The sequence below is a fragment of the Arachis ipaensis genome, chromosome B3 (genome assembly GCF_059453495.1).
Source record: "Arachis ipaensis isolate K30076 ecotype BB chromosome B3, ASM5945349v1, whole genome shotgun sequence".
NCBI classification, from domain to species: Eukaryota; Viridiplantae; Streptophyta; class Magnoliopsida; order Fabales; family Fabaceae; genus Arachis; species Arachis ipaensis.
In genome coordinates, this window is record NC_142438.1 from 140,884,746 (window position 1) to 140,895,650 (window position 10,905).

The 10,905-nt window shown below is 37.1% G+C and overlaps 2 protein-coding genes across 2 annotated transcripts; one reads left to right on the top strand and one right to left on the bottom strand.

Moving 5' to 3' along the window:
• Positions 1 to 393: 393 nt before the first annotated feature.
• DL1C (DYNAMIN-like 1C) lies at positions 394 to 6,672 on the top strand. Its single transcript, XM_016335354.3, has 16 exons — positions 394 to 745; positions 831 to 894; positions 1,039 to 1,143; positions 1,585 to 1,686; positions 2,029 to 2,079; positions 2,181 to 2,242; positions 2,930 to 3,020; positions 3,169 to 3,233; positions 3,327 to 3,521; positions 3,642 to 3,761; positions 3,859 to 3,929; positions 4,098 to 4,323; positions 4,917 to 4,967; positions 5,224 to 5,497; positions 5,650 to 5,789; positions 6,293 to 6,672. Exons 1-16 carry the CDS (start codon positions 614 to 616, stop codon positions 6,419 to 6,421), a joined length of 1,878 nt encoding a protein of 625 aa, XP_016190840.1. The 5' UTR covers positions 394 to 613; the 3' UTR covers positions 6,422 to 6,672.
• A 424-nt stretch (positions 6,673 to 7,096) lies between these two features.
• FKF1 (flavin-binding, kelch repeat, f box 1) lies at positions 7,097 to 10,154 on the bottom strand. Its single transcript, XM_016335353.3, has 2 exons — positions 9,825 to 10,154; positions 7,097 to 8,944 (listed from the first exon to the last, which is right to left on the bottom strand). The coding sequence occupies exons 1-2, from the start codon at positions 10,106 to 10,108 to the stop codon at positions 7,339 to 7,341; spliced, it is 1,890 nt and encodes a 629-aa protein (XP_016190839.1). The 5' UTR covers positions 10,109 to 10,154; the 3' UTR covers positions 7,097 to 7,338.
• Between the last annotated feature and the right edge of the window lie 751 nt (positions 10,155 to 10,905).

Genomic DNA, 10,905 nt, shown 5'->3' on the forward strand with positions numbered 1-10,905 from the left:
TTTTCTTTCCTTCTATTCTCTCTTCGTCCAAACAACATATAAAAAAATTCACTTTTTTTCTCATTTTATTTCCTCTCATTTTTTTTTCATTTATTTTCTTTTCTCTCATTTTCCATTAAACATCCAAACATAGTGTTAAAGAAATTTGCTATTACAGAGAAGGTGGTTAAAAACTTAAAATTATATTACTACTTTTATTTAAAAAAAATTGATAGAAAAATACACGACCCACATAAATACAAATGAAAGAATTTCTACTTGGTTTGTCAGAGTCATAAGGATGTTGAAAAATGACTATGGAACTAACTCGCTTTTCAAATTTGAAGTGACTGTTTGCCCCATTGGCCAAATATACAAGGATTTTATAATAAATATAAATAAAAATAATAAAATAATCTTACAATATAATATGGTTTAGTTTGGTTTCTTCTTCATTGGCTATTGGTTTGTTTTTGGTTCTGGATGCACAGCACATTCTCCATTCTGCATCTGAACACATTCATTCATTGATTTGAATCTAACGTGGAACCAACAAAAACAAACCAAGTAGCTTCCTCCTTCTCTTTCATCATTCGCATACTCAGATCCGCAATCTTATTCGTTTGGATCCAAAATGGCGACCATGACGAGCTTGATCGGTCTTATCAATAAGATCCAGCGGGCCTGCACGGTGCTCGGAGATCACGGCGGCGAGGGCATGTCCCTCTGGGAGGCTCTTCCCTCCGTCGCCGTCGTCGGAGGACAGGTACCTTCATCAACTTCAGCTTCAACTTCTCCTTTTCCGATCTCATCTCATCTTTTCATTCTGTCACTGTTTTGTGGAATATCAGAGTTCAGGGAAATCCTCAGTGTTGGAAAGCGTGGTCGGTAGAGATTTCCTACCTCGCGGATCTGGTATTATTCCTCACTTTCCTCTATCATTACCATTTTGATTTGGAAGATATGAGTATATGTTAACGACGCCATGCTCAACTGTGAAATCTGAAATGCAAATGAATAGATTTAGTGATACTTTTTGTTCATTTTGCATAATCAAAGGTATTGTTACGCGGAGACCGCTGGTGCTGCAACTTCATAAGACAGAGGATGGCCAGGAATACGCCGAGTTTCTTCACTTACCGCGAAAGAGATTCACTGACTTCGGTAACTGAATTTTCTAACTACAGATTTCCCGTTTCTGTTTCAGCTTCACATGCAATGGTCTCTAGCTAACAAAAATCATGTATGCCTGTATAATCTTAAGTTAATTTTTAGTTTAATATTAATAAGCCAAATTCAAGTAGGCTGTATATTGAACTAGGCTTAAATTGAGTTCAATGGAGAATGCATTCCCCGCATGGAAAGCAATAGATTTAAACACTTGTAGCAGAACTTTCGGTGTCAGTCATTTTGGCATCATGGACTATATGTCTTGGGAGCGAAGCTATGTTTGTTGTTGAAATTTGGACTCTTATGGGTCTCCTTTAGCATGTAGAATTATGGTGTTTGTCTGTGTCCATTATTTTTCAGTGTGGTTAACCTGGCGTGACAATGTTGTAACTTCACAACTACTTTAATGTCTTACGTTACTTTATGACCTTGCAGCTGCTGTGAGGAAGGAAATTTCAGATGAAACAGATCGCATAACCGGGAAGACGAAACAAATTTCTAACATTCCAATTCAACTCAGCATTTATTCGCCACATGGTAAGTTGTTTGCTTATCAATTGATGGATGTAATTTTATACAGGCCTTATAATTTGTCAAATTGTTCTGTATGTACCTTTCTTTCTTCCCTTACCATTTCACACCTTGTCATTGAACATTTGATTGTGGGGATGAATGGTGATTTAGGGTTCAAATAATGCAAGGTTATCTTTTCTAGAGTAGCGGAACAGTCCTTTATTCTTTTGCTTCTGCTTTATTTCTTTTAAGTTGCCTGCAAAGCTCATATATCTAGAGTAGTCTCAATACATTATTCGTATGTACCTCTGCTAAATTTCTCGTCAGTTTGTTTCTGTGGTTAACTTTCTGTGGCTTTGCCTGCAGTTGTAAACTTAACCCTTATAGATCTTCCTGGGTTGACAAAGGTTGCAGTAGGTAAACCTCAACATAATTTTAAGTAATCTTATGCAGAGTGCTATTCTGAAAATACACATGAGAATCTCTGATGCATAACATAAGCTTGTCTTCTTTCACAGAGGGACAACCAGACACTATTGTTCAAGATATTGAAAACATGGTCCGTTCGTATGTTGAGAAGGTAAAATTACACTTTTGATTTAAATAAGTATGCAGTAGTCAGATACACTTAAACTAATTATTTTTTCATGATATGAAGAGAATAAAGGGTAAAAAATTAAGCTTTGTCATATTAGGTGGATATGGCTACATATATTGGACCACCATTAAAGTAAAATAAGCATGATGTAAAGAACTTAACTAACTGAAAGGCCATAAAGGAGAAATCCGGTTCCATATAATGTAAACCCATATCAAATAACACACCACTTAATGGTCATCATTCTTTTTATTCGTGCAATATTGTTCCATATAGCTATCTATTCCTTTTCGATTAATAGAGAAAGTGTGGGTTCGCTCTCCACACAAATGTTTTCGTATTTTTTTTATTCATTTTTACAAGTACTCCCGTGTATATATTAATCATCATTACCATTTGTTCATGATCAGCCATAAGTTCACTGTTAAGTGTTGACCTGATCTCCACTTATCTGCATGTTGTCTAGCTTGAACTTTGATGTTAGAATTTAAGAAAAGATGTCTCAAGGTTGAAGAAAATGGACAATGTAACTGAAGGATTAACGCTCACCCAATTTCATAGTTAATGGCAATTGAAAATGATTTTTAGTTCTCATTCTGTTTATCACATTTGAAGCACACTGAACTAGCTTTCTGATAAACTTTCTAATTAAGTTATTTGATTGTATAGCCAAATTGCATTATCTTGGCTATCTCTCCTGCAAATCAAGATATTGCCACTTCAGATGCTATAAAAATTGCTAGAGAAGTTGATCCATCAGGTATGACTGGTTTTTGTTGGAAGGAATTCCAAGGGTAGACTGCATGTCTTCCATTGAATTTTTCATTTCTTTTTCTGCTGTATATCAATATGCCACCGATTTAGAAAAAATAAAATAAAATACTTTATTTTATATTTTTTTGTTTCAGGTGAACGGACATTTGGAGTGGTTACCAAACTTGATCTTATGGATAAAGGAACTAATGCCGTTGATGTATGATTTCTCTAACAACCTCATGGCTATCTTCAGTTTATTACCGAGTGCATAATTTCAAAACAATGGGTTTTCTTTATGTGTATCTTGAAGGTCCTTGAGGGAAGGCAATACAGACTGCAGCATCCATGGGTTGGAATTGTGAACCGTTCACAAGCGGATATTAATAGAAATGTTGACATGATTGCTGCTCGTAGGAAGGAGCGTGAGTATTTTGAGACAAGTCCTGAATATGGACATTTGGCACATAAAATGGGCTCAGAGTATCTAGCTAAGCTTCTATCTCAGGTATGCTCTTCAGTAATTTGTAATTTATTCATGCTTTTTATTTAACATTCTGATTGTGATAAATTCATCCTATGATTAGTAATTTTCTTTTCTTTCTCTTCACTGGCTTTTATGGCTTAGCATTTGGAGCAAGTTATCAGACAGAAGATCCCCAGTATCATTGCCTTAATAAATAAGACGATAGACGAGCTTAATGCAGAGTTGGATCGTATAGGCAGACCCATTGCTGTGGACTCAGGGGTCAGAACTTGGTTCTATGCTGAAATCAGTTTTATTAGATTTGAAACTTGAAATTACTTGGTTCTGCTTGTACTAAGCTGTTTTCTCATTTTTGCAGGCCCAACTATACACTATTTTAGAGATGTGTCGTGCGTTTGACAAAGTATTTAAGGAACACCTGGACGGAGGGTACGTGACTAATTGCCATTCTTAGATTATAGCCTCAGCTTGTAGAACACCACTTTTTCTTTCCTCACCAAAGAATTTGATGCATCTATTTTTCTTTTTCTTTATACGTACAGTTAATTTTTTTTTTGGAGGAATTAATTTTATGTAGTAAACAAAATACTATTTCAGACGTCCTGGTGGAGACCGGATATATGGAGTTTTTGATAATCAATTACCAGCTGCTTTAAAAAAACTTCCATTCGATCGTCATCTCGCCTTGAAAAATGTCCAGAGAGTTGTCACTGAAGCTGATGGGTATCAGCCCCATCTGATTGCCCCAGAGCAGGGTTATAGAAGACTCATTGAAGGGTCTATTGGCTATTTCAAAGGCCCAGCTGAAGCCTCTGTGGATGCCGTAATCTTCTTGTCCTTATTATTATATTATTCAATAGTAGTTTGTTTGTTTTGGTTCTGGTTTGGCTACCGTGAATGGTTTCTGTTTGTTGATCTGTATTACTGATGGAGTTATCAGTTATTGATATGAACTGCTAAACGGAATCACTAGATCTTGATATGAAATACTTTCACTCTTTAGATGCCTTTCACTTAAAACATATCACTTTTTTTCCCCCTAAAGAATGCCTTATCTCCTTGTAACCATTGCATCTCTATGCTGTAAATGTTCTGCTGCCAATTTTTTTTCCTTTCTTTTTTTAATTATGATCGTAGATAATTTTCCAGGCTGTATCTCCATTGCCTTTTTATTTGAAAACCATAACTTTGAAAGCAGCTTTCATCTACCTATTTTTAGTAGAGCTCAATATATCAAATATCAACCTTAACCTGTGTTTTTTATTCTCTTTTTACATGTTACTCCACAAGCAATGGTTTTCCATATCTAGTTTTTTGTAACAAACATTTGTTCTTGCTGTCTTTTTTGGAACAAATTGCTTAGTATTATTATGTTCTTTTCATCAGAAGTTATACACTTTTATTCTGCTATCTCAGGTACACTTCGTTTTGAAGGAACTTGTACGGAAGTCAATTTCTGAAACTGAGGTACGACATCTTTTAAGTAGATATACTCGGACAATTCATGTTTCCAAATATTCACGTGCAAGCTGGACCAGCTTTTATAATTTAGAAAATTAGTGGATGTTCAAGTGCTTGTAATGCATGTAATTTCTGTAGGTGCTGTTCCAGATCTGTGAACAGTACCCCAAACGTCACTAGGGATTTGGTGGGAATTAAGGCTTATTCTTTTGTGGCAGACACGAAAGAAGAGAACTTAGATTAACTACTTCATATCATGCAGGAATTAAAAAGATTTCCGACACTTGCAAATGATATAGCAACTGCTGCAAACGAAGCTTTGGAAAGATTTCGCGAAGAAAGCAGGAAGACAGTTATACGATTGGTTGATATGGAGTCTAGCTATCTAACAGTAGAATTTTTCAGGAAGATTCATCTAGAAGGAGAAAGGGGTCCAAATGCGCCAAATTCAAATCGTAATGATAAGAATGATCGGAGTGAACGTAATGCTCCCAATCCCGCAATGGACAATCCTGACTATCACCTCCGGAAGATTGGTACCTAAGTTTCCACAAGTCTTCATACTAATAATTGATGGATATCAGTTTTATGTTTGGGATCACTTTTGGATAGATATACAGTTTTAATATTGTCTTGACTTCTGCTCCAACGTTCTACTGGTCTTAATATCAAATGCTTCTTGTTTCAGGATCAAATGTTAATGCCTATATCAACATGGTTTGCGATTCACTTAAGAATTCTATACCAAAGGCCGTGGTATATTGTCAAGTTAGAGAGGCCAAGAGATCATTGCTTAACTACTTTTATGTTCAAGTTGGGAAGAAGGAGGTATGATTTTTATGTTTGATTAAAGTTTTGCCACCTTACGCGGAATTTCTACCTTTTTCTAAAAAAATAAATTTTTTTTTGTTTAACTACTTTTATGTTCAAGTTGGGAAGAAGGAGGTATGATTTTTATGTTTGATTAAAGTTTTGCCACCTTACGCGGAATTTCTACCTTTTTCTAAAAAAAAAAAATTTTTTGTTTCATGGTATGGACAACGATGAGTTGCAATTTGCTGGTCTTGGATGAGTTAACTTATTCAATGCGTTATATCTAACTATAATGTTGGTACTCGGATTAAGTCTTACGTTACTAAAGACAAGGACGGGTAATTACATCAATGATATGGCTGCGTCGGTGTGTAGTTGTCCTAAATCCTAATAAACCAAGTGTCTTCGTAGTGGCCCCCTGTTAACTACTAGGAATTTCATTCGATAGTTAGCTTAGAACTGATGAAAGCGTTATACGGATGAGATTTTATAACAATGTGTGCGCGCTATTTTTACAGAAAGAGAAATTGGGCGCCATGTTGGATGAAGATCCAGCTCTGATGGAAAAGAGAAATCAACTTGCTAAAAGGCTTGAATTGTACAAGCAAGCTAGGGATGACATTGATTCCGTGGCCTGGAAATCATGAAGATCTTAATTTTTTTTATTTTTATTTTTTGCTACAGATGCTACTATAAGGAAGATTTGTCATAGATTTTATGATTTCATTATTATTATTCTTTTTTTTTTAAATCAAACTCAAAGAAGTCTACGGTTCAGCAAGAGGTGTTTGCACTTGCATATAATTCTTTTGCCCCATTTGTATAAAGCTTGATTTGTATTGTGTGATGTTACAAGACCAACGATTTAATTAACTTAGCTTTTCTAGTTTTCTTGGCCATTCTGATTTTTACTCCCTCCATGCTCCTGTTCAGTGTTCATAATGTCACTTGAAAAACGAGTATTTTTTTTTTTATTTAATATATCTTTCATTTTGGACATTTCATGTAATATTTAGCAAACATTTTTTTATTTTTTTCTTCTACACAAATAATAAAACATTTAAAGTATAAATCAATTATTAAATATGAATATTTTAGTAAATACTTTTATAATAAACTTTTATGTTAAATTCCTTTATAAATCTATAAATAACATAAATAACAGATACCGTGAGCCATCGCCCATCGGAACATCATTGTGTTTATTCATTTCCTTTGCTTCTCTCTTGCTTGGTTCGCTAATATAGATTACACAAGCATTAATAAAACAAAAGAATTACTTATATGAAAACTATTTGTTAAAGGGGGAGAACCATCAACTCTTTTGATGTACAAAGGTTCCCAAGTGTCATCGACACTATAGGAGCTGGAGTGGATCATATATTATATATATAATTCAAAAACAGTATTAATACTAATAGACATTCCATACAACATTCATAAAATAGTTTGTAAACAAAACCAAGCTGCTGCTAGAGGCAGAAAGGAAACCCAACAAAACCCTTTCAGTGACCTAAATGTTGTCTTGGGATAATTTGGTCCAGGCATTCAGTTAGGCAACTCATCACAGGTCAGAATCCTGTCGACTTGCCAAGCATAATTCATGCAACTCGTTCAGTATCCACTCCTCTCCAGTATGTCCGCCCAGCACCAAAACCCTTGTTCCTCCGACCACACAAGTGCTATGACCCCAAGCAAATTTAGGTGGTTGCCCAGGAACATTGAGGATCCTATATGAAGGCTTCTCCTCAGCCGGATCCAACAGAAAGAGTTGAGACGGTGAGTGAAGACCTGCAATGGAACCTCCAAAAACAATTATTCTTCCGCAAGGCATGCTGACAGCAACATGATCTAGCCGAGGAGGAGGAACCACAGCACTTTGACTAGCTACTCCAGTGAAGGCACTGTATTCTAGTTGTCTCCAGTGTGGTTGTTCATCTTCTAGATCAATGGTGTAAGCCTCCCCTGATCTTAAGCGCAAGTGTCCACTCTTGGCAAGTCCACCAAACATAAGAATCTTTGTCCTCCCATAGACTGACAGTGAGTGCCCCAAACGAGGAGGTGGCGCCCATGATGTTGGAATCTCTCTCCATGTTGGATTACCGGTTGTAAGGTCCAATAGATACGTGTCACTAAGAAGAACCCCAGCGTCTGTGCACCCACCAGAGACAACCAATTTTGACCCTTCGATTGTGCAAGAACTGTGCCAAGATCTTGGAAGTGGTGGGGTTCCACCGCAGACCTCCCTCCATGTTGGCTGTTGAGCATCCAAATCAAGGACAAACACATCATTGAGCAATCCTTGCCTACCACATCCACCAAAAACCACCAACCAAGAACCATTTAAGCAAGAGAGTGTGTGGCCCCATCTTCCTGGTGGGGATGATTTCACGCTAACCCTGCGCCACTCTGGATTTTTAGCATCAAGATTTAGCACAAAAGTGTCATCCATAGGTTGCATATCTACTCCTTCACCTCCAAACAGTACAAGACGATTCCCTGCGGCGCAAGCGCTGAAATTGCAGCGTGAAGGTTCCACTGCTCCTCCAACTGTCAGTTTTCTCCAACAAACTGCCTCAAGAGTAGTAAGTTCCCGTGTTAGACGACCCCATCCTAACTTCTTGGTCATCAATTCCAAGGTACCAGTGACTTCTTTTCCCCACACATTTTGACACACCATCTTCCTGACATGCTCATTCTTTGTCAGTTGGCGGATCCTCCTGCATACAGACCCGATGGATGCGACGTCCCTTGGTGTCAAACGTGACAAAATGTTGTGAGCTAAGACTTCATCAGAAAGCTGAAGAATGCCACACAGCTCTTGGTGCTGACTGTACAATGTTTGTCCACTCTTAGGAGGGAATTTACCAGTCTTATCGAAATCTTGATTGCATGTCTTTTTGAAGACGGGGTATGAGACGCGGTTCAGATCTATATTTGCTTCAGAAAATAGTTGGATACCTATTACGTGTGTCACAGTTCCATCATCATCATGAATTGGTGCAAGTCTGAGTCTATTCACCAAAGGAGTACCATCCTTTCGGAAATTCAGAAGTTCACCTTGGAACTCAATACCTTCCTCAAGGCATCTTCTAATCTCAGACACAACAACAGGATCCACCAATGGGTGCCGCCTCTGAGCTCGAGGATCTCTGAACTGCAAGAACCGACTGAAACAAAACAAATTCCAGAGTTAGTATAGGGACAATATTCTTGAAGTGACACAAATCAGTTTAATTTGAAGCCATATCTGTTAACTAAGGTAATGAGGTTGGAAATGGACAAAGTATGTAAAAGAAAACCAAATATACAACCCAGAGCTCAAACTCTCCTGTCAGGAAACAAAGCTGAACAGGATCGAGTGAATCGAACATGAACTCTGGCATGCTAGCTTCCTTAGCATTGATACAATGAAGAAGTCACATCTTTAATCCATCTCCTCCTCCACTACAATTCCTTTTCACAGGCGGATGACTCACAAGCACAAACAGTTGAGATCATAAATTGTAAGTCCAAAGATATCTTGTTCTGTCAAACAAAAGGTATAATCATGCATACTAACCAAGTAATTATGAATAATAAATTTCTCTCCACATTTGATAGAAATTTCTACTCATCTCCATAGTACAAGTTTTCAAAGATTTCAGCAAAAAGGTTTCACGTTTTCCACAACTTGAACAGTTATAAACTTCAGTTCTGAATGTTTCAGGCTAACAAACAACCACTGAATTTCATAGAAAAATTTAACCGGAAACGTTAAGAAAACTAGTCAGATCACAGCTATTGAGTAACAAAAGAAGATGTATTTGTCAATAAGAACCTGAGAAGGATGCTAGGGGAATCAAAAGAAGGAATTCATTGAGAATGTAGTTTGAAAGCATCTAAATTTAGCATAGATCTGGAATCATTTCATCACCAATTATAAAAATTTAATCGTGCAGAGTTGCTAACTTCACAAATCAAGGAAACCCAACATTTTCTCATCTATTAATTTCCCCAGAAGAACGTATAAAAAGAAAAGGGAAATAAAAAGAATAAAAAATATCTCACCAGTTTCGACCGAGAGCCTCATCAGCACGATAGCCGGTGAAGATTTCAAAGACCTTGTTGACATAGATGATGGGGAAATCAGGTTCAAGCGCATCACAAACAACAAAGGAGGTTGGTGTTGCTGGGTAGAAGAAGATCCCTGGCTTCAAAGGAAGCTCACTCTCGTCTTCTCCAATTGCAACAACTGCATCATCCTCCTTCCCTTCGTTCCTCGTGCATTTCAGCCTCTTCCCACCGTTGTGGTTGTGCTCTTCATCCTCCTCTTTCTCTTTCGCCATCGCCATCTTTCTCTCTTGTGCAAACTCCCACAGTTTCTTTCTCTTCAGCTCTGTTCTCTGACAATAATAACAATAATAGTAATATTAATAAGGAATTAAGGTTGTTGGACTCTTCTGACACAAATACCCCTCTTCCAACACCGAATTGCGGGATACCCTAAAGGGTAGTGATTGTAATTTGATGAGAAAAAGAGGGGCAAATGATAAAGGGAATGGAGTCAACGTGGGTAACACTTGTCCCCATGATATTTCGAGAGAAAATATCTGCGAGTGAATTCCCACCAAAAAGCTGCCACGTCACAGGGGTGGGAGGAAGATATTTTTGTGTGTTTGGCGGGTAATGTGTGTTTATCGGCAACTAACATGGACATTAGTTTTCGATAGGTACGGTGCCTTTTCTATTTCTGATTCCCTTGGAAGCGCGTGTTTAACACCTTCATTCTCCTGCGCCTGGGTTTATGGGAATGGACAAGGCACATTGTTTAGCTTCTCTTCGTGTCAATGTGTCATGCCCAAATATCATAGTCCATTCTCTCAAAGTCAGGCATACCAATCCACATGTAAAACTTTCCTAAACTTTAATATTAATATCATGTTCCATGTATTATATGTATTACAAATCTATTATATATCTCTAATTTTAAGATCAAAATGTGTCATATGTCACTTTCTTATTGTAATTGAAATTAAATTTTTCCTTTCAAAATTAAGGAACTCTCCCCTCTTCTCTCTTTCTTTCTCTATCTCTCTTATTTCTTCACTCACTCTATTTCTCTTATATATCATTGTCAAGACTAATTACG